Source organism: Artibeus jamaicensis, unplaced genomic scaffold (genome assembly GCF_021234435.1).
Source record: "Artibeus jamaicensis isolate MK-2021 breed Jamaican fruit bat unplaced genomic scaffold, CSHL_Jam_final contig_1998, whole genome shotgun sequence".
Classification (NCBI taxonomy): Eukaryota; Metazoa; Chordata; class Mammalia; order Chiroptera; family Phyllostomidae; genus Artibeus; species Artibeus jamaicensis.
This window is the reverse complement of record NW_026521407.1, coordinates 17,281,397-17,304,847: the sequence shown is the minus strand read 5'-3', so window position 1 is coordinate 17,304,847 and position 23,451 is coordinate 17,281,397. Positions and strand designations below refer to the sequence as shown.

Genomic DNA, 23,451 nt, shown 5'->3' with positions numbered 1-23,451 from the left:
ACAAGTCAATACGGAGCAGAGACAGAACAATTCACAACCAGGACATTCAATACATAGAACGCTAATGCCAGATGGTGTCTACAAAAGTTCATACACAGTAGAAATTCAATATGTGTTTGTTAAATTTAAAAACACATCAAAACTGGACAAAATTTACCTTGTACAGGATTGAGTAACAAGGTAGATATATAACAACTGATGTCTAAAAGCTATTGCAAAACCTGGGGATAGAAACCAGGGGAAAAAACATTCCGGATACACAGAAGAAAAACCTACTGTCAAAATGATCTAATATAATACCCAGAAATAAATATAAAAAACAATGAGATATCTGAATGATGCCATGTAGTCTCTATGAAATAGAGGACAAAAATCTTAAGAATTATCTAAGACAAGGGGATTAAAGAGATTAACATTATCTAAAACAGTAAGATTAAAAATGGGGAATGGTTAAGATTAAGAAGGGATAAAAGAAAGGAAAATTTAGAGCAGAATAAAATTTGTAAGGGAAGTGGAGATGACCATAAATGCAGGTGCAGAAAACCAAATTTGTGATGTTAAAAACCAACTTGAACTCCAAAGACAAAAAGAGAACTGATGAAAATGTAAGGATGTAAATTAAAAGTACAGAGGAATGATAAAAGATACAAAAATTGATATGAAAAAGGGATGCTAACAATTAGAAAATGAATAATTCAATAACATGTTGAACGAATGATTCTGGAGTGTGACGGACAGATCTGGGCCACAGAAAAGGATGTGAGATTTACTAAGTATGTATGTGATTCTTGAAACTACGGAACTTGTTGAGATCACTTAACAGATATAAACAGAGAAGAAAAAATGGTCAAGAACTGAACCTGGGGAACTCTGAAATATAGAATCCTCATAGAAAAGGAGGACTCAGTTCAGAGGGAGTTGAAAAGAAGCATGCAATCAGGGAGAAAACTGCCAGATGCTTCTAGTTCTGTGGAAGCATAGAAAAGAAAATTTCAGGAAGAAAAACCCCTCCAAATTAGAGGGGGACATCCAAGATGGTGACAGAGGAGACCCCTCCTTCCGCAGACACACAGAATGTACAGCTACACATGCAGTGATAAACTCTGAAAGAAATCCAGAAACTAGCTGGTTAACTCCTACACACCACCGGGCTCCAGGTATACGCCAAAGGGCGTGGGGTGCCCATCCAAAGCCTTCAACCTAAAATTACACATTATGGTTAAATTGTTCCTTACACCCAAAGAAGCCCACATTCACCACGATATCCAACATGTTATTGGAAATCCTAGCCAGTGCAGAAAGGTGAGGATGGTGACAGAGAAAACAAAAAACTAAAGGAAAATAAATTATTCACTAATTATTTGTTGTCATTATCCACACAGCAGATCCAAGATAATTTACAGACAAACTTTGAAGGTAAATTCAGCAAAATTGCTAGATGCCAGAGTTCAATATCAGCTGGATCCATCAAATGGAAAACGTATTTTAAAAAAGATAAAATACAAAATGGTACCATAAACTATAGGATACTTAAGAATAACCTAACAAAAACGTGTAAAATATATATGGAGAAAATTATGAACATTAATTAGCAGATATTAAAATGGACAAATTAATGGAGAAATATGCTATTTGTGGAAGAAAGAAAATGATACAGTAAAAAGTCTAATTCTACTTAACCTAGAAAAAATGCAAATATAACCCCAACAGAATTTTTAGTAAAAGCTTCTTCTAAAATTGAAATAAAAGAGCAAATGACCAAGAATAGCTAAGAAAATTTTGTAGATAAAAAAGTGTGTGTGGGGGGAAGAATAGAGTGTGGGGGGAATAGAGTATGGGAGAGGATGTTCTCACTCTACGACAGCTCCATTACTCTAATACAGAGTAGTAGAGTTACTCTGTATTCAGAGTAACTAAAATAACATTAAGGGTAAACAGCTCTATTTAAATGTGATCGAAAGCTATTTTAATTTCTTATTTGTGCTCTTCTGTAATTTTCCAAATTTCTACAGCAAATATGTGCTAGTTTTGGAGTGAAAATAAAGCTAAAGAATAGATACTCTGAAAAGTCTTCACTGGACAATGTCATGTTCAGAGTTCACATTCCAAGGACCCTGGATAGGTTCAATTGAACATAAACCCTCTATTACAATGGCAGGAAAAAAATCATTTGTCTTTTGCATTGGCCTAGAATTTAAAGGGTAGTGACAAATAATAAACTTATCAAGTAACTCAACTATAACTCTGGCTCATGTGGTTCAGTGGATTGAGCACCAGCCTGCAAACCAAAGGGTTCAATTTCCAGTTAGAACACAGGCCTGGGTTGCAGACCAGGTTCCCAGTAGAGGGCATACGAGAGGCAGCCACACATTGATGTTTCTCTCCCTCTCTGTCTGCCTCCCTTCCCCTCTCTCTAAAATAAAGAAATAAAATCTTAAAAAAAATAACTCAACTATAATACAATTTATTTCTGTTTGCATTTAATCCTACTTTGATATAATTAATCTAATTCTAGTCACACAAAATCTAAAATTATTTCATACATGTCAAGTAATTTCTTCTGGCTCCCCAACTCAATACAATATCTAAACTGTTAGAGGTAACATTATAAACAGACATGAATTTCCAACATATTTTGATGGAATAATACATTATAAATTATATCTGTTCTTAATATTAGTGATAACAGTAGTAGAAAAATATACTGAAAGTTAACAAATGCTATGGTATTTAAATTCATATATTCCCAGTTCAGAGCAACACCACATATCCTTTAATAAGGATATAAGTTACAGGCTACTTTTATATTGTAGTGGAACAGGTTTTAGAATTCCTCTTATAAGGAAACTTTTTAAAAGTACAAATCTGTTTTCTAAACAGAATAAAATTTCCTACCAAGGTGACCATGTAAAGATATTTTCACTCACTTATTAAAGACAGAGGTCTTTATGTTAACTATTCAAGTTTACACTCATCCTTTAGCTTCTTTCTAGATAGCTCCTTCATTCACATTTTTTCCAGTTTAAAGTATATACCACTATTAATTCGAGATAGTTTCACTAACCTTACAAAGAAAATGATTGAGCCACAGTTCCTCATGTTGGCTATACATAAAACTAAATTTAGAACTATATTATTCAGCTATACTTTAAAATTTCTACACAAGATTAAGTTAACCTAGCTTTCCCTTTCTACAAAAATTCAAAATTCAAGCTCCTAGGTAAACAGGAAGGTTATCTGCTTTTAATGCAACTTGATCCAAATTTTTGCAGTACACAATATTCTATTAAAAAACAAACCTAATCAAAATGTAGCCCACTCCTTTGAATTATCACAAGATTGTTTAGTATTCCATTTAAGTCTTCTTTTAAGATTAGTTTCTAGCCAATAAAAGTACAAAAACACTGCCATTATAACTTTGCAGTTTTATTATCTTCACTCTAAGGCATTCCTATTTGAAGATTAATCCCTGTTCCTACTAATATAAATGTTGATTTATAACAGCAAATAAGCAACCAAAGATAAATGAAGATTTAAAAGAACCTTATAGGAAGGCTCTTTCACTCATGTTTAAAAATATAACTTCTTTAAAAACATAACTTTAGGGGTAAATAATCTGCTTTCCACTGTGATGGGAGATTAGAAATCCTATGTACACTAAGCAAGAAAAAAACTTTTTCACAAGCTTATGACTGTTAGAAAAATAACACCCCAAAACTATTTTATAGATTTCCTCATTTTAAACAAAACTATAGATAAAGTCAGGCAAAAGAAGAGGTGCCACAAATTTCTGTATTAATAAGTAATTTTATACAATGATTTTCAATAAACCAGATGGTAAACATTTGCCTAGTATCACTGACATTGAAAGTTGGCTTCAAAACTTTCAATAAAAAAATCATTCAAGCACATTTTGAATTATCTAAAGAACATCAAGAACTTGTTTTTTTTAATTCTATGCACAAGTGAATTTGTAATTATAAAGGCAATGGAATATAAAAATGCAATTATACATTTTCAAACAATAAAAAAGAGCTACTAATAACAGAAGTCTTTTTTGGAGGGAGCAATATAAAAATAAAATGAAAATGTTAAAATTAAGCCCCCAAGAAATTTTCCTTATGATGCTGCAGTGAGTTTGTCATATATGGCTTTATTGTTTTGAGGTATGTTCTCCCTATTCCCATTTTCCTGTGAGTTTTTATCATAAATGGGTGCTGGACTGCATCTACTGATATGATCATGTGGTTTTTATTCTTCATTTTGTTTATATGGTACATCACATTTATTATCAATATTTTACAAGCCTTGCATCCCCAAATAAATCCCACTTGGTCATGGTGTATGATCTTTTTGATGTATTGCTGCATTCAGTTTACTAATATTTTGTTGAGGGCTTTAGCATCTATGTTCATCAAGGATATTGAACTATAACTTTATTTTTTTGCAGTGTCTTTATTTGGTTTTGGAAATAGGATAGTGCTGACCTCACTATCTGTGATTCTTCCTGATTAAGCTTTGGAAGAGCAAATGTTTCTAAGAATTTATCCATTTTGCCCAGGCTGTCCAATTTGTTAACATGCAGTTATTCGTAATATTTTCTTACAATCCTTTGTATTTCTTTGATGTCAGTTGTTATTTCTCCTCTTTCATTTTAGCTTTTATTTATCTGCGTCCTCTCTCTTTTCTGTTTGATGAGTCTGATTAAATGTTTGTCAATCTTGTTCATCTTTTCAAAGAACCAACTCTTAGATTCATTAATCTTTGTATTTTTTAGACTATTTCATTTATTTCTGCTCTGATCTTTACTATTTGCTTCCTTCTACTCGCTTTGAGCTTTGTTTGTTGTTCTTTTTCAAGTTCCTTTAAGTGTAAAGTTAGATTGTTTATTTGAGCTTTTTCTCATTTCTCATAATGCTATGAAGTGCCCTCTTAGGACAGTTTTCCCACAGTCCCACAGATTTTGGGTTGTTCTGTTCTCATTTCGTTTGTTTCAAGGTATCTCTTGATTGCTTCCTTGATATCACTGTTAACCCACTCATTGTTTAATGACATGTTATTTAGCTTCCATGTCTTTGTGTATTTTTCAGTTTTCTTCCTGTGATTGATTTCCAGTTTCATAGCATTATGGTCAGAGAAGATGCTTGATATGATTTCAGTCTTCTCAATGGATTGTTTTGTGTCCTAATACATGGTCTATCCTAAAAAATGTACCATGTGGACTTGAAAAGAATGTATGTTCTGTTGTTTTGGGGTGAAATGCTCTGAAGATATCAATTAAATCCTTTTGATCTAGTGTGTCATTTAAGGCTGCTGTCACCTTGTTGATTTTCTGTCTGGAAGATCTATCCATTGAAGTCAATGGGGTGTTAAAATCAAGGGTGGGAAGTGGGGATGGTGAGGGGAAAATGGAGACAACTGTACTTGAACAACAATAAGATATAATAAAATCCCCTACTATATCTGTATTTCTGTCAATCTCTCCCTTTATCTCCACTGAGATTTGCTTTATCCATTTAGGTGCTCCTATATCGGATGCATAAATGTTTACTGGCATTATACCCTCTCGTTAGATTATTCCTTTTATCACTATGCAGTGTCCTTCTTTGTCTCCTCCTACAGCCTTACTTTGGAAGTCTGTTTTGTCAGATGCAAGTATTACTAGCAATATTTTTTCTGACATGTCTCCTCTGGCAAGGGAAACAAAAGAAAAAACAAACAGGACTACATCAAACTAAAAAGTTTTTCTACAGCAAAGGAACTCATCAATAAAATGAAACAAAAGTCACTGAATGGGAGAACTATTTGTTGATACATCTGATAAGGGGTTAATATCCAAAATGTATAAAGAACTTATAAAACTCAGCACTGAAAAAAAAACAGAGAATCCAATTAAAAAATGGGCAAAGGACCTGAATAGATACTTCTCCAAAGAGGGCAAAACGGCCAATAGACATATGAAAAGATGCTCAATGTTGCTAATCATCACAGAAATGCAAATTATTGGGTAAAACCACAATGAGATACCACCTCACACCTGTCAGAAGAGCTATCACCAATAAATCAACAAACAAGTGCTGGCGAGGATGTGGAGAAAGGGGAACCCTAGTGCACTGTTGGTGGGAATGCAGACTGGTGCAGCCGCTGTGGAAAGCAGTATGGAATGTCCTCAAACAACTTAAAATAGAATTGCCTTATGATTCAGCTATCCTACTTCTGGGAATTCATCCGAAGAAACCCGAGACACTAATTCAAAATAATATGAGCATCCCCATGTCCATTGTAGTGTTATTTACAATAGCCAAGATCTGGAAGCAGCCTAAGTACCCAACAGTAGGTGAGTGGGTAAAACAACTATTGTAAATTTACACAATGGAATACTACTCAGAAGTAAAAGAGAAGAAAAATTTACCTTTGTGATACCATGGATAGACCTGGATAACATTATGCTAAGTAGAATAAGCCAGTCAAAGAAAGACAAACTGAACTAACAAATAATTTTAAGGTTTTTTATTCAACAACCCATCCAATACATTTTAAGAAAAAATGAAGGGGAGAGAATAGTTATGCAATCTTCCCAGACAGAATATGATGTTAAGTTCGTTTGATCCTGGGTATTTTTTTTACCTTTCTGTAAGTGATTCCTGTTTGTAGGTTTGGGGAGACAAGGAAAATGGCATTTACGGGTTCTCTGGGAGTTAACGCTGCATTCAGGTAAGCTTCCCTTCTTAAATCTCTTTCTTGGGTCAGGTACCCAGTGAACCTTTTTCCCATTAAAGCTCTTATCACTCTACAGTATAACTGCCAAAGTTCTTGAATGTCCTTCCAACCGGACTATGAGGTCCTCTGGGAAGGGACTAGATATTACCTGGGCCATGGGAGGAACTCCATATTTATTGAGTAAATTGATGTTTTCCACCTAAAAACTGTGAGATAAAACCTAGTAATTAGCAAGGCCTAATCACCATAGTGAATGAATGGAGAAGATAAAATCTAGTATTTTAATGTGCATGTTTAAATTTTATATTGTAAGACAAAACCTTTCCTAAACAATGCCTGTATGGTAGTTGATTTTCAAATATAACTGGAAGATTTCACTACCCACATTTCTCCAAAAATTCTACAGTGGGATTTCTATATGTTCTGAGACCTAATCTTACTGTTTTGTTAAATCTGTTTTCATTTAAGAAGAATAAAGCATATGAAACTACTACGTTCTATTCTCTTATATTCCTATCACTTAAAAACAACTGAACTAATTTTATTTTTAAATTTCTGGCTAGCAATAAAATTCTGAAAACAGAATCATGATGGAAAACTAACTCAAACTAAATCATAGCAAGGCTATTATAAAAACATAATATTTAGATTCTAGCTACTTAATATGGCTCACGATTTAGAAGAAGTATTTTTTAAGTTAACTATATGACAATTTTACTCACTTCAAAGCTTCCTCCAACTTATGGATTTTCTTCTGAGCGTCCTCTCTTTCTTTATCGAGTTCACTCTGGAGGTCATGAACCTGCCAATGACAGAGCGAGTCGTGTCAAGTTCATCAGAAGACAAGTAAAGTCTACTCCAAGGAGAAAGACAGGCAATGAAACAGCAATCCCAAATCCATTTTTAATACAAAATTAGATTTAGACATTTCAAGAGAAAGACTTGGTTAACCATAATCATTTACCATATAATTACTTCAATACTCTACTTCCAATACCAATTTTCTGGTCCAAGTTAATAACTGTTTGAATCTCCCTGCATGCGGATTCCCTGTAAACTGATATGTAAAAAACTCAAAAAGGAAACAATCACTTGAATTTTTTAAAAAATGACACATTGGCCAAAGGAAAGGAATCACATGTGATTTGGGAGAACACAGTAAATAATGTGTCTATATTCCCAGGCACATACACGTTATGATGAAATAGCCTTCCTTTCCACTGCTGGGAATGACTTGAAAACCACTGGCTGAGTTTAGGGGTTAAGTTGCCCCACCACGAGTATCTATGTTCTGAATGTGGCATCCTTTGAGTAAATGGGTTGGCAGTATGAATCATAGTTAACAAATGAAAATTTTGCTTCACAGAAAACTCTTCATATGCAGATAAGATATACCCAATGTGGACCTAAATGGATCTAGACATAGGAAAAGAAACTCTGGTACAGCGGGAGGGAAAGGGGAGTAAAACAGCAGCCATGGTTCCACGTACACGGCCAGTGAGAGTGCAGGGCCAGCTGGTAGGAAGGAACACTCAGGTCAGTGGGTGGAGATACCAGCCAGCCTCACACCTGCGGGCAACCCAGGAGAGGCCGTGAGTGCAGCTGCAGGGCGCATGGGCTAGACAGCAGAGGGCCAACAAGAACAAACCAACAGAACTATCCCCCACACACAAAAGCACAACCTTTCCAAACGTTGAACTGATGCTAGCCTAAAATACGTATAGTTAGTTTAGCTATTAGTAATACTTTGGATGAAGATCTACTTAACTTGAAAAACCCTATATTCTTTGTTTTCCTTTTATAATTTTTGTATTTTTCCCCTTGGTGTTTGAGTGAAATACAAACAAACATACACAAAATGTCTGCTTGTAAACCAGTAGTGAGGAAACTTCTCATGAGAATATCAAAAGCCTTTATCTGGCTGCAATGAGGGCAATTGCCAAAGTGAGAAAAAAACAGAAACAGAGAGGAATAGGTCCAGTAGTGGGGAGAGTGGGCCATCAGGAGAAGTAGGAGCTAGGAGTCCCTCCCCATATTTTAAATGGTACAATTAAAACACTTCATAAATACCTACCTTATTAGGAAGAGAAAGAGCAACTAACTTACACTGCAAATGTCTGCCACTAGATTTATTTTACTTTACAGAAGGGGAAAATCTATTGCCCAAAATTTTATTAGGTTCAAGGTTGAAATTAGTCGTACTTATCTTGGATCCCTAGTATGTGTTAGAGTGCTTGGTACATAGTAAACTTGCTAAGTTAAAGTGAATAGATTATTACAGCAACAGACCCTTTTTTTGTATTGAAATTCAATTGTATTTTAATCTCTTTGTATTGATCTTTATCTGCTGCAGGATGGATCTTCTAAAATTTATGTACGCAGACCTTCAGAAAGGTCTCCTAGCAGCTTTTCTTAAAAAAAGATTTTATTTATTTATTTTTAGAGACAGGGGAAGGGAAGAAGAAAGAGAAGATAAGATATACCCAATTGAAGAGGAACATAAATGTATGGTTGGCTCTCATGTGCCCCCAACCAGGGACCTAGCAGACAACCCAAGCATGTGCCCTGGACTGGGAATTGAACCAGCAACCCTTTGTTTCACAGGCCTGTGCTCAATCCACTGAGCTATGCCTGCCAGGGCTCCTAGCATCTTTAATTATGTTTGTGCTCATCTATTTGGAGTCCCCCTTCAGGAGCATTAGTTGTGCACAGGTTTTCTCTTCTGCCTTAATGTTTCCTTTTTCAAACATTTTTATTCTTTGTCCTCTTCCTTTGCAGTTCAAAAAATAATGGTTTGTCCTTAACATAATTTACTTAATTCGGTACAACATCCATTCTACCCCTAACCAGTTCCTACATGGATTTTAAATCTGTCAGTGTGTTTCAGGTTCCTTACAGCCCTTCCTGTGACAATTACTTCCATCTTCACTTCATCCTTTTTTTTCCTTAAGAAACCTATTCCTCTGTCACAGACATCCTTTTTTCTGGTATTCTACGGATAAACTTCTTGATGTTTACTTTTGGAATAATCCATTTTTAAAAGAAACTCCTGCCCTGGCTGGTGTAGCTCAGTGGATTGACCGCGGGCCTGTGAACCAGACAATCGAGGTTCGATTCCCAGTCAGGGCACATGGCTGGGTTGCAGACCAGTTCCCTGCAAGCCAGTTCCCAGCAGGGGACGCACGAAAGGCAACCATACACTGATGTTTCTCTCCCTCTGTCCTTCCCTTCCCCTCTAAAGATAAATAAATAAAATATTTTAAAAAAAGAAACTCCTTTCTCTTAAGTCTTTAGTATGATGCTCTCATTCCTTGGCTCTACAATATTTTTCCACATATCCCACTTTGACTTTTTTTCCTACACTCTTTTTTTAAAGATTTGATCTTTAATTTATTATTAAAGCGTTTCATTGTTTATGCTATTACAATTGTCCCAATTTTCCCTCTTTGCTACCCTCCACCCAACTACCCCCAATCCCTCAGACAACCACCACACCATCGTCCATGTCCATGGGTCATGCATATATAGTCTTGTCTAATCCCTTCATCTTCTTTCAACCAGTCCCCCCACCCCCTCACCCTTACAGCTGTCAGTCTGTCCCTTGTTTCCGGGCCTCTGATTTCATTGTACTTGGTAGTTTATTTCATTCATTAGATTCCAGTTACAAGGGAGATCATATGGTATTTGTCTTTCACTGCCTGTTTTATTTCACTTAGCATAATACTCTCCAGTTCCATCCACGCTGTCACAAAAGGTAAGAATTCTTTCCTTTTTTAGTGCTGTGTAGCATTCCATTGTATAAATGTAGCCCAGTTTTCTTTATCCACTCATCTACTGATGAGCACTTAGGCTGTTTCCAAATCTTGGCTATTGTAAATAATGCTGCTATGAACATAGGGGTGCTTATATTCTTTTGAATTGGTGTTGCAGTATTCTTTGGATATATTCCCAGAAGTGGGATTGCTGGGTCAAAAGGCAGTTCAATTTTTAATTTTATGAAGAGATTCCATACTGTTTCCACAGTGGCTGCACCCATCTGCAATCCCACCAGCAGTGCACGAGGGTTCCCCTTCCTCCACATCCTTGTCAGCACTTGCTGTTTGCTGATTTATTGATGATGGCCATTCTGGCAGGTATGAGGCAATATCTCACTGTGGTTTTAATCTGTATTTATTTCTCTGATGATTAGTGATGTTGAGCTTTTTTTTCATATGTCTATGGGCCCTCTGTATGTCTTCTTTAGAGAAGTGTCTATTCAGATCCTTTGCCCATTTTTTAAATTGGATTGTTTATCTTCCTGGTGCTGAATATATTTTGGAGATTACACACTTGTCCTTCTTGAAGAAATTATTTGTTAAGATTGGTGTTAAACAAAAAGTACAAGAGGCATAACCCTGCTTCTATTACATGTCTCCCAGTGTGGTCTCCTCTTTGGAGCTGCAGCTGAAATCCAGTTCCCAGGAAATCCGCAGGAGGGTTTGGGGATTTCTACTGAGGAGGAGTTTTCCTCCCCACCCACAGCCTACTTCCCAGCCCTCTGAAACAATGCGTTGGGTATGTGGAAAGCAATAGGAGCTGCTGACAGAGTCGCTGCTGAGTCACCGTGGTTTGCTCATTGGGACGGTGCCTCCAATGTGCTGTGCTGTCAGGGGTTTCCCCCGTCTTTGCCGCTCAAGTTTTTTCTGGGACTCAGAACTCTGCATGAAAGCATAACTGACAGTTACCCTTATAAGTGAAAACTTCAAAAAATTAACTGCTTTTGAGAAGATTTATCTCAAATCACATGGTGATTATGAGTGTGAGCCCTGGTGTCAGACTGCACGTGCTTGTCCCCACCCCTCACAAGTTACTTAACACACTGTGCCTCTAGGGCCTTGTCCGGGAAATGGGGACAACAGTGACTTACTCCATGTGGGGCTCGGAGAACAACACTGGGGACATAATAAATGTGCAACAACTGTTAAAAATGATTACCATTACCTTCTCTGATTAAATACTCTACACACATTTTCTTGAAAACTCAAGGTCGATATGAACACCCAAAATCACAGTATGCCACACAACAGTAATTTCCTGAGACAGACTATTTGCTCTTTCAGAAATGGCCCCTGGATGGCTAAGAAATTGAGTTCTCGCAAGTGCTTTTTGCCATTCGCAATTCACCCTTAACCTCTGTCCAGGTTTCAGTGGCCACTTCCCGATGCTTGGTCAGTGTCCTAATAGAAGCCCCCTGCTCTAATATATGCTTCTAAAACTATTAGAACCATTTCAATCACAGGAATGGGACTATCTGAATGGGAGAAGAACAAACTTCCCTCTGAGTTCAACGTGTGTGTGCCAAAGCACAGACTTTTGAGCTGGGAGTCCCTTAAAGCTAGAAGCTGTTCCTCATTTATTTTGATATACCTGGCTCATACGAGAACAGTCATCAATGTTGTTCTAGGTTTGTTTGTTTGCTACTAATTGAGTATATTTGTACTGTATACTTTGGGCCTTTTTAGATCATATTTCTAATTTTTACCTGTGCTTCTGATCATTGTGCTTTCCTTTTTAATGTACTAATGGCCGTGGGGAATCAAGCTTGAATGAAGTTGCTTGTAACCCTTCCCCCACTGTATATTGTTACTACCCAAAACGAATTTGAATAATTTAAATAATGAAAAAAGTGAATCATTTAGCCTAACCACTTCCTGATTTAAGCATACAGTATATGTTCTCAAACATGGGACTGTTATAATTTAAGTTTTAAACAATTTAAGGCATAAGTAGCCATAAGCACATTTATTGAACATTTATTAAATGTATATTTTACTCCCTTTCATCCTAAAAATGTCAGCAAGCAAGCAATGAACACTTGTGTAAATAAGAAAGGGATTCTGCTACATATAAGGAAATAAAAATCCTAGGGTCACGAAGAGCGCCGAACGGCTGCTGACCCACACATCCACTAGCGGGCCTACCTGCCGGTGCGCCTTGTGGCTGCTCCAGCCCCCACTGCCCAATCTGGAAAACATGGTGGTGCACTGCAGGCCTCTGTAAATCATTTCACTGCACAAATGCAGTTTTAAAGACTTTACTCAGGCACCCCCAAAAAATCATGCCAGTAGTACTTGGAAAACACAAAATACAGAAGAAGGGAAAAGCGGGTTTACAGTTTTTCACAGGGAAAATAATAAAGAACTTAGGAAAATTACAGTAAGTAATAAATATTAATACAAGGATAAACTATGTTTTGTGTACTTATCACTGTAAACCTACTTCTGCCCACCTCTGTATTTTATGCAAGGCTGTAGAAATTTCAAATGATTTTTAATCTAATTAAAGGAATTATACATGGATGCTAAACGTTGGCCTATTTTTTGTGGTTCTAAACTCCATCAGACTTTATATCTCATTTTTTGCAGAGTTGCATCAGAATTATTCTACACAGATATTTTAATTCTAGCGTATTCTTGAATGTACATGCTTAGCATCTGTCTCATGAACTTCTTTAGGTAAACACCATCTTTTATTCTCCAGTGCCTGTTTGGAAAACAAGCAATGGGTTATTTGTAGGAGGCAGGTGTTTCCTTGCTAGTAAAATCATTTAGCCTAACCACTTCCTGATTTAACAGATTAGGACACTTCATCAAACAATGACGTTTAGTTTTACTACCTATTATTTGTTTGATGTTCAAAGATCTGAAGAGCAGGCTATAGCCACTAGAGATCAATAAAGACCACTAGATAATGTGTGTGTGCTTAAATTAGGGACAGCGTCTGGGGCTGTGTCTCTTACCTCAAAGACAAGCTAGACTCTCTCATGCTGCTTTCTTACTGGCATGAGGAAATCTTGTCATTCCAATGGCATTTCCTCCCCCCGAACAGACATTCAGAAGTAAGTTGTACGCCCAAAGTTATCGCCTGTGGACACCTGTCACACCTGTAATGCTGTCTCACAAACAAAAGCCCTACACATCCCATCTCACTCTCCAGTTACACAGTCCAGGGCTGAGGAAGATTTATGGCAGCTCTTTGAGTAGTCAAAAGGGATACTCCCTGAGGGGGGTGCAAGACATCAAATCTTCAAGGACAGAGATCACAGCAGGTTTAATAAAGAAAGAAGAACAGATGTCAATTTAAAAGAGGGAGATTATGGAATTAATTGTAGAACAAAAAGTGACATGCTGAGCAACATTTTCTCTTCCAATGTAAGTAATGTGGGAACACAAGCAATATGAACAAATCAGCTTATTTTTCTTGTAAAGGTTGCTATTATTTTAAACACGTCCTTATTTACATGAAAAACAATTAACACACTTTAGCTAGTTCCATTATGAAAAAGCCAGGCCCACTGACACCTCACGGAGAGGGGAAGACTGCAGTTCTGACACCTAACAGAGGGAGTGAGGTCCGCTCTCTGAGGGCAAATAGAACGGGGAGGGGTGGGAAGGTCGCTGGATAAGGATGACTTGAGTCTAACATTCTGTTCCTTGTTTGTGTCCATCAGGCAGAGGGGCTGATCCAGTAGCCTTTGGTCACCTAGTGGGTAAGAGAAATCCCATGCAGAGGGAGTGAAAAAAGACTCTTTCCAGCTCTATCTCTGTATCTAACAGCCGTCAGTAGAGCTTAGAGAAAGTTGGGATAGGAATGCATTCTTTTAAAATTACTGCATGCCTTTCTCCTGGCTCCTAGCCCTCCCTCTGTCTCCCAGGTACACAGATACCATATTTCTCAGAAAGACGCTGACCTCCGAGTGTAAGGCCAGGAACAGGAGGCCTGGAGGTGTTCCTTAATGGATAGGAAGCCAGATATCTGCCTAAAGAATGAACAATGGACTAAAAAGTACACCCAGAGGATGTGGCTGCTTTATACAGTGGGGAGCGAGGCTTAGCATAATATATGGTCTTCTTTTGTTTAAATAAAATATTTATGAAGCCGCATGGCTCAACAGTAGAAACTGAAAAAATCCTGTATTTCAGTGAAAGTAATGTTTTCCTCTCCAGATACCATTTTGTAGACATAAAGTATATTTAAGATCTTGCATTGAGCTGTATTCAAACTGTGATAAAAAAGAAACCCTTCAGCAATAAGGCAATTTATTATAATTTTAAAGAGCACATATTCAGATCAATACATGGCCATAGAAATAACCACTTTTCCAAATCACAGAAACATGCTTCTTCCTGGACATTAAGTCCCCAGACTCTGTGTCTGATTCATCCTCTACCCCTTTGCCCAAACCCAGGACCTGGTATGATACTTGCCCAATGAACGCATTTAATGAATCTGCTGAGTGACTATATATAGATAGATAAGATGTGATATTACATTTTAAAAAGAATTTTATGCTCTAAAAGCTGTTTGATTTTAATTTGTATGTATTTTTAATTAGTTAAAGGGTTAACCCTTTTGTATTTTCTATTATGTACGTATTTTACAAACGGATTAATTTGGTAAATGTTAGAATAGTAAATAATTACAAAAGCAGCAACAAAAATCTTTGCTATTCAATGACTTTCTATGTTATACTGCAAACAAGAAATTTGATAATTGAAGTTTAAAAGTCATAAACTAGAATTCTGCACTTTGTTGCCAAAGGTGTTAATAGTGTGTCAATGAATTACCAGTATCACTGATAGCAGGGATACCAGCTTATTTCTGTAGAAATATTCACTATTCTAAATAACAAGAAACAGTTATTAATTAATTTTTTAGTAGACAATTCTTTCCTTGTTTTATATTCTTTGGTTAAATATTTAGAGTTCTTAGTATGCATATGATATAATAGATTACAAAATAACTCATCAATTGTATATTTTCAAAATAATAGAAAATATAATTTCATAGTATAATTATGAGAGGTTAACATATATCCTCTTTGCTCACTAAATATAACATGCAAGTGGTGTTTTAATGTTGATATAACTAATATTAGAACCTGTTGGGAACCGCCATGCCTGGTTCCAGAAGCTGTAAGCCCCATGGCTAAGGCTGAGTAAAGAGACCTTGGGACCATAAGCCACTAAGGGGACAAAGCTTATCTTCCTGGCAGAGGTGCCACCTCTGCCCTCTTTTACTTCACCCTGCTTGGCCCAGGGCAGATGACCGGTTAGCCAATGACAGGTAAGATTTCTCAAAGGAGGGACAACCTAAGACAGGCATGGTCACAAAGAGGCCCTCAGGGAAGGACTTAGGGGGGCTACAGGAAAAGGGGGTGATGGACCCTCGCCCCTCAGCTTTGACATAGCCTGAGTCCTCATTCTGTCTGCAAGAAATCTCCTAATCTGTTGGCTGCCTTACTTCCCCTGCCTGACTTAAGCCTGAAACAATGTGGTGCAGGCCTGGGCAGGAGCAGGACATTACCTGGGGCAATCAGGCCTAAGAAGAAATGCATAAAACCCTGTGAAACCTGCTTTGCTAAGAATGCCCTCAATTTTCTGATAAGGGTCCAAGCGTGAAATGAGTTTGTTTCCCAAAGTTTTAAGGCCCTTTAGCTAACTGACCCTGACTCAGAATAAGCCCTCATAGTTCTTTGAATGTTATCTATTGTTTGATCATTATTGCCTGACAATGAAGAATGGAGACCTTCCTTGAGGTAATGCTCCCAGAAAAGCAACAAAGGCTAGTCCACGCTAGGGTTGGGGCACTCTCTCACTTAGAGAGTGGCCGTGCTGTCCCTTTTTCTTCATAGGACTTCAGCAGTCCATGTGAATTTGTTCGTGGATCCACAATACTGCAGATCGTGGATCCACAATACTGCAGACACTGCTAGTCAGAGTCTGCATCAAGAACTGAAGCTGTTTATAAACATACAAAATAAGAAAGCCATAATTTGATTACAGGCTGGCTAGCTGAAATAAACTTAGAAACAAATTATTCTGTAAGGACTAGTATGCATATCTTTATTTTAAAAATCAATGCTCATTTTTAATTGCAACATTTGCTATTTCAAATGTAGCTCCCCACAAAAATATATTACCTTTTTTTCATAGGTGCGTTTTAAATGACTTTTCTCCATTTGAAACTTATTTTCTTGATCCTGTGAATGATAAATATTTATTTTTATTATACTTAAAATTGCTACTAGAGTTAATAAAATTAATCTAATGAAATAAGTAAATCTACTTAATGACAAACACTGAGTTTTGCATATTAGTAAGAGCACTCTATCTGTCCAATTTTTTAAAGTACAAATAGAAGCATGATTAGCTTTATGTTAGAGGCAATAAAACATTAGTTATTTGAAGATATTATTACTCCTACAAGTATATACTTTACAGTGAAAGAGAAACTTTCTGACCCTCAGGATTAAGAGATCAGTCAAAATGACCAAGTAAATCAATATGGAAAAAATAGATTTGAAGTTATATCATATACCAGTCCCTGGTATTTTCTGACCATAAGGGAAAAGGAAAAGATCTAAAAGGCATGAAAGAGTGAGAAAGAGAGGAAGAGTGAAATTATGAAGATTGGCAGATAATAATTCAAAGGGAGAAAATTATTCTTTGAACCTAGAGGGTATTATGCTAAGTGAAATAAGGTATTTTGGATTCTTCACTTACATGCAGAATCCAAAAAAACAAAACAAAACAAATGAATAAAACAAAACAGAAACAGACTCATAGGTACAGGAAACAAACCAGTGGTTACCAAAGGGGAACAGGGTTGGGTGGTGGGAGAAATAGATGAAGGGAAGGGGATTACAAGGTACAACAAACTTCCAGTTATGGAACAAATAAGTAATAGGGATGTCATATACAACACAGGGAATACATCCAAATACAGTTTGCATGGTGACAGATGGTAACTAGTCTTATCGTAGGGATCATTTCCTACTGTATATGAATATCAAATCACTATGATGTATATCTGGAACTGACAGGATATTGTACATCAATTATATGCCAAAAATAAATAAATAAATAAAATCAATATATTAAATAAAGTTTTTTAAATTAATTTCAAAAGAATAATTATTTAAATTAAATTTATTTTCCATATCCAATTAGCATCTACCTTTGTTAAAAGAAATTTAAAAAATAAAATGAAAAAATGACACAATGCAATAAAAGAATCAGAATGGTTACTTACATTTTTAAGGAGGTTTTTTGACTCATTTGTACATATAAATAAAAAAAATGAAAGGTGAGTTTTAGCCATGGTTATTCTATGAAAAAAATACAGGACTTGCCTTTATTTGTTGCTTTCGTTGAAGTTCTGATTCCTGTAACTGCTGTTTTAATTGACAGATGTCCTGTTCTAATTCTTTAATCATACCAGATGCCTACAAGGAATTTAAAAATAATAATAATAAACCAAAATATTGATTTTTGTACCACTTTACAATTTCTGGTTGAATACATTTATCTTTTCTCCCCTGAAAACTTATTGAACATTAAAATGATCTGTAAATATGAATGAAAAATGTTTACTAAAAAAGTAAAGATTTCATCTTTTAAAGTAAAAATATATTAAATTCTGTTTGGTATTTAAAGCTATGTAAATAGAATAGCAATGCAGAAATAATTGGTTTTACAGAAATAAAAGTTTTACAGAAAACTTGTCAAATTTTAATTTTTAAAACCAAATCCACTGAAACATTTAAATCTTGAAATACCACACAACTGACTACCTTAGAACTGTAGCCATGGACTCCCTTTGCAGAAAGTACCAATTCTCAGACACAAAGTGTGCAAGTGCCCTGGGGTGTCCGTGGGCTCACACATGCATATGATGACAGAAAAACTAAAGCCTTTAAAAACGTATGATTAGCACAACTGAGCATCTCTTCTCAGACTTTTATGTTTCCTTTTTTCTTAAAACTTTGGTACAAGGGTTAACTTATTATGGCAGAATCCAGTTTATCAAATACTTATATCATGCTATGGGTTAGATATTCAATATTTTAAGTATTTTAAATGCCAATAAACATTGTTTCAGTTATTTCAAGAATAAAACCAAGGAGAGACTAATTTGCAAGGACAAATAGCTTCTACATGGCTACCTATGAGTAAACATACATATACATATACTTATATTATATATATATATATATAAAGTTACTTTATTTGTACATATAGCAGCATATATATAATACCTTAGAAGCTGAAAGCGCATGTTCCTTTTTCAGAAGGTTCATATCAGCATCATATTTGGTTTGCAACAATTTCATGTTTTGCTCATAATCATTTACAAGATGGTCTTTCTCTTTATGCAGTGCATTGCGCCTAAAAAGAGTAAGAGGATAAAATACAGTTCCAATATATTTAAAATAAATAAATTCCTAGAATGGAATTCTTTTGTCAACCAAATCCAAATGCACTATCATTCAATATATCAAATAATTATCTACATTTAACCAATTTTTAAGAAAGCATTATGCTTCTTATGTTAAATAGAACTTAAAAAACAAACAAATGGCAATATATAGGTTGGAAACTGCCATAGGTTAATGCACAAAGTGTGATACTTTACAGGGTTAATATCAGGACTTTATAGCCACACCTGAGAGATATCAGACTTCAGACAATACCTTGCCTTTACTTCTTGTAACTCACTACACGTTATCTGGTAACATCTCTCAAGTTCCATTTTTTCTTGAATTAATTTCTGCTTCTGTAAATTACTGTTTTCTGCTTCTCCGGTCAGCTGCTGCACACGGGACTCCAGTTCTTTGACCACCTGGTTCTAAAAGAATAGGCCATTGTTAAAAAAGCCTCTGACTGACTTTGGAACACTGCGGTATTATTAAGTAGCCTGAAGAAAATATATACTCCACTAGAAGTAAAAATACAGAAAACAAATGAACCATATGCCATACTAAGAAAAATTAAACCAACTTCTAAATTAACCAAGTCTTAAAAAAAACGTCTTCCAACATAAAAGAAAGATCATTGCCCTGGCTGGTGCGGCTCAATGAATTGAGTGCTGGACTGTGAAACCCTGGGTCCCCAGTTCAATGCCCAGTCAGAGCACGTTCCTGGATTGCAGGCCAGGTCCCTAGTAGGGGGTGTGTGAGAGGCACCCAATTGATGTATCTCTTGCACATCAATGTTTCTCTCCCTCTTTTTCTCACTCCTTTCCCCCTCTCTCTCTAAAAATAAATAAATAAAAATTTTTTAAAAAGAGAAAGATCATCATGTTTGTATGTTTTTAGCCATTCATTCATTCATTCATTCATTCAATGAATATTTACCAGTGTCCATATCCTCAGGAAGGTTACATTTTCTTCATGCAACTTAAGAAACTGATATTGTTAGATGAGCACTTAGCAGTGCTTGGCTCTTCACTTGAAGTTTAAGAAATTTTTTAAAATTATAAAGCAATATAATAATATTTTAAAAAGGAAATTCACAACCCAAGTATTTTAATACAGGGGTTATAATATATGTGATACACATATTATCACATAAGTATATAGAAATATTTTATTAGACAGTTCCAGTGTTAATGAACAAAATCTTCATTTTAAAAAATACTTACTTTTAAAGAGAGAGAAATGGAGGGAGAGAGACGAGAAAAACCTCCATGTATGAGAAAGATCAGTTAAAAAGATCAGTTGCTTCTTGCACACCTCAGCCTGGGGATCTGGCCCACAACCCAGGTATGTGCCCTGACTGGGAATCAAACCAGTGACCTTTCAGTTTGCGGGATGATGGCAAACCCACTAAACCACACCAGTCAGGGCAGTGAACAAAATTTTGATTCGTTTTATTTTTCTACTTACCATTTTATCAAAAGCACTTCATTTTTCCAGTCTTCAAAATTATCAGATAATCAAATCATTTCATTATTATTTGATATTTGTTATTTTGAATCTTTCATCTTTACAGAACTAAATAAAGGTGTTTATGTACTCCATCTAAAATTAGGGTAAGCAAACACTAGCTAAAAAGACAAATGATTTGTTTTGATGCATAGTTGGCATACACTATCCTATTTATTTCAGATATACATCATTGTAATTTGATATTTATACACATTATGAAATGGTCCACTAATTTTTATTTTAACAATTACACTTTCAGTAAATGTGAGTAATTATAAATGTTTAGGATGATGTTCCAATCAGTTAGTATATTTTCATACTCTTAAGATAAACATTTAAAGTAAAGTGTAAGTATTACATAATATTACAACCCCAACCTCATGCCAACCTTTTTAGAATTTAAATGTCAATGTAATAGCTTTCAAATATAAGAAATGGAAATAACTATATCTAAAAATGATATATAGATTAACTTTTAAAAATACATGCAATTCCTAGCTCAGAGCCTGACACATGTCTGATGCTCAAATTTCTTGTCCACACAACCTATTATTTCTGTGTTTGTATTAATGATCCTTCTGCTTTAGGGACTCCTTTCAAAAGAGAGTATTTTCTAGTACATGTACTAAACTCTCCTCCATGTTTCCTAAATATTAAGTGACTAGAAGAAACAAAGAAAAATACTATATCCTTTGCCTTCCAGCTTTAAGTGATAGACTAAAGATGATTTCTTCTTCTCTTGGAAACTACCAAAACAAAACAAAACAAAACAAAAAGACAAGAGGTACTAAAAACAGAAATGAAACTCTACCTTAATAAACTCTAGGAGAGAAACTGCAATTTCCCACTATGGAGGAGTACCTTGCAACATATCACATCCCCACTGAGAACTGAAAAACCGAAAAGATACAAAAGAAATCATTTTGAAGATACTGGCCACCTTCCAAACCAGGTAGGACTTAAGAGGGCCTGAGGAAGCAGCCTCAGAGATGGGTCAACCTTCTGTAAACTGCTTTTTGACCTTTGAGGCATTTTCTAATCTGGATGGAGGAGGATGGGACAAGAAAACTAGAGTAAAGAGTGGTCAGGCAGCTGGGACTTGAGGAAGAAGACCCCTGAGGGAAGAGGTGCATAGGAGCTTCACACAAGCCCTTTTCTCCTCAACGGATTTGCCAAATTCTTGATATTCATAGGACAGGAGACCAAGAAATGAAGGGAAAATACACTGAGAGGCAGACCAGAGTTTCCAGCACTATCACTGCATTGAGGAGTAAAACTTGTATTTTAGAAGGGGAAGACCTCTTGCAACATCACGGGCTTTCAGCTGGGCCATGTGTTGAGGGCCACTACTGGGAGTGGAAGTGAATCAGAGGTGGACCAAACACTGCACCCAGCCTTGAGTCAGCTCAGGCCCTGAATGGACCGAGGTGAGTGGCCTCCACACTAGCTGCCTCTCCGAAGTCAGGGCGGAGCCTCTGTGGAGGAAGATAACACTGTGCAGAGCATTTATGTGCAATGTCTGACATTCAATCAGAAAATGCCAGGTAAATGAAGAAACAGAATCAAGAAAGGGAAAAAAACCCAAAATTAGAAATAGACATACTGATGGCCCAGATACTGAAATCATAAAACTTACAAGGAATTTGTTATCTTGGCTCAAAGTATATGAGGAAGGCCTGTAAGATTAAATGATGATCCACTAGAAATGCAGGAACACTCTTAGAGAGGATAACCCAGGGCTGGAGATCTTAAACAACAGCATCAGAACAAAGTTATCCAAACTAACTTGCAATAAAGAATTTCTCTCTGGGTTCAACAATAACATAGTGTGACTACAGTATCTCTGAACCCAATCGGGCATGAAAAAGAATGAGGAAAGACTGGGATAAATTTTTAAAAATCACAGAAATCTTATTTGCAGGAAGCAATCTATGGCTGAAATCAATTAAGGAAAAGAAATGACATTATGAGAAGCCTAACAGTGGCTACAGAGTAGTAAAATGCTAAGAGAATGTACTCACATATGCCACTGCACAGGAAGAAATCCATGCTACTAAGGAACAAGGCCCAGTCCTATACACCCAGAAACTGTCTTTAAATAACTGGCCAAGGGAAAATGTGTACATTGAAAGATGAGTCATAGCTTTAAAAGAATGGGTCAGCATAGAAGCTACACAAACATGGTAGCAGGGGGCGGGCAAAAGTAGGGTTACATTTGTGAGTATGCAAACCATAGAGTCTACCAACAGTAAATCAACTTCCACCCCATTTTGTATATCATAGGGAAATGAGATGAAAGGCAGAAAAAAAAGAAAGGCAAATGAAGAAAATTCTCATTTCTTAAAAAAATCACACATGACAGGTTAAAATCAATAAATACAAATGTATTAAAAGGGACTAGAGCTATAGAAATAACTGTCCCCTAAATATACTATTAAAATAGAGACGGCTCATTATTCAATGACATCTTAAATATTTATAATTAACTTAAATTTTAAAAAGTCATCAGCTTTAAAATATGACAAAAATTGTCTTTAAGAAATCAGTTTTAAAATATAAAACTTGAATGCTCTAAAAATAAAACCTCGACCTCTCCCTCCCTCTTTCATTCCCACCTCTGTCTGCCTCTCTCTCTGGTAGTGGCAATGTGACTGGGGTATTACGTGATTACCTCGGCCTCTTGCATTTCAAACTGCATGGAATAACTCTAACCTTTTCCTCGTTTTATTTTTATGTCCATATCAGCACCACAGAGAAATTTTTTTTAAGATTTGTTATTTATTTTTAGAGAGAGGGGAAAGGAGGGAAAAAGAGAAGGAGAGAAACATCAATGTGTGGTTGCTTCTCATGTGTCCCCTATTGGGGACCCAGCCCGCAACCCAGGCATGTGCCTTAACTGGGAATCCAACCAGCAACCCTCTGGTTCACAGGCCGGCACTTAGTCCACTGAGCCACACTAGCCAGGGCCATATCAGCCCTAT

General features: G+C 36.2%; 1 protein-coding gene across 2 annotated transcripts in view; it reads right to left on the bottom strand.

The window, feature by feature from the left end:
* Positions 1 to 23,451, bottom strand: part of CEP112 (centrosomal protein 112) — a 336,669-nt gene that overhangs the window by 228,888 nt on the left and 84,330 nt on the right. For both annotated transcript variants that reach the window (XM_037128107.2, XM_053657443.1), the window contains exons 13-17: positions 19,235 to 19,389; positions 18,800 to 18,929; positions 17,894 to 17,986; positions 16,682 to 16,741; positions 7,443 to 7,522 (exon numbers count right to left, since the gene is read on the bottom strand). In XM_037128107.2, the coding sequence (XP_036984002.2) occupies positions 7,443 to 7,522; positions 16,682 to 16,741; positions 17,894 to 17,986; positions 18,800 to 18,929; positions 19,235 to 19,389 (518 nt within the window). The remainder of the gene's footprint in view (positions 1 to 7,442; positions 7,523 to 16,681; positions 16,742 to 17,893; positions 17,987 to 18,799; positions 18,930 to 19,234; positions 19,390 to 23,451) is intronic.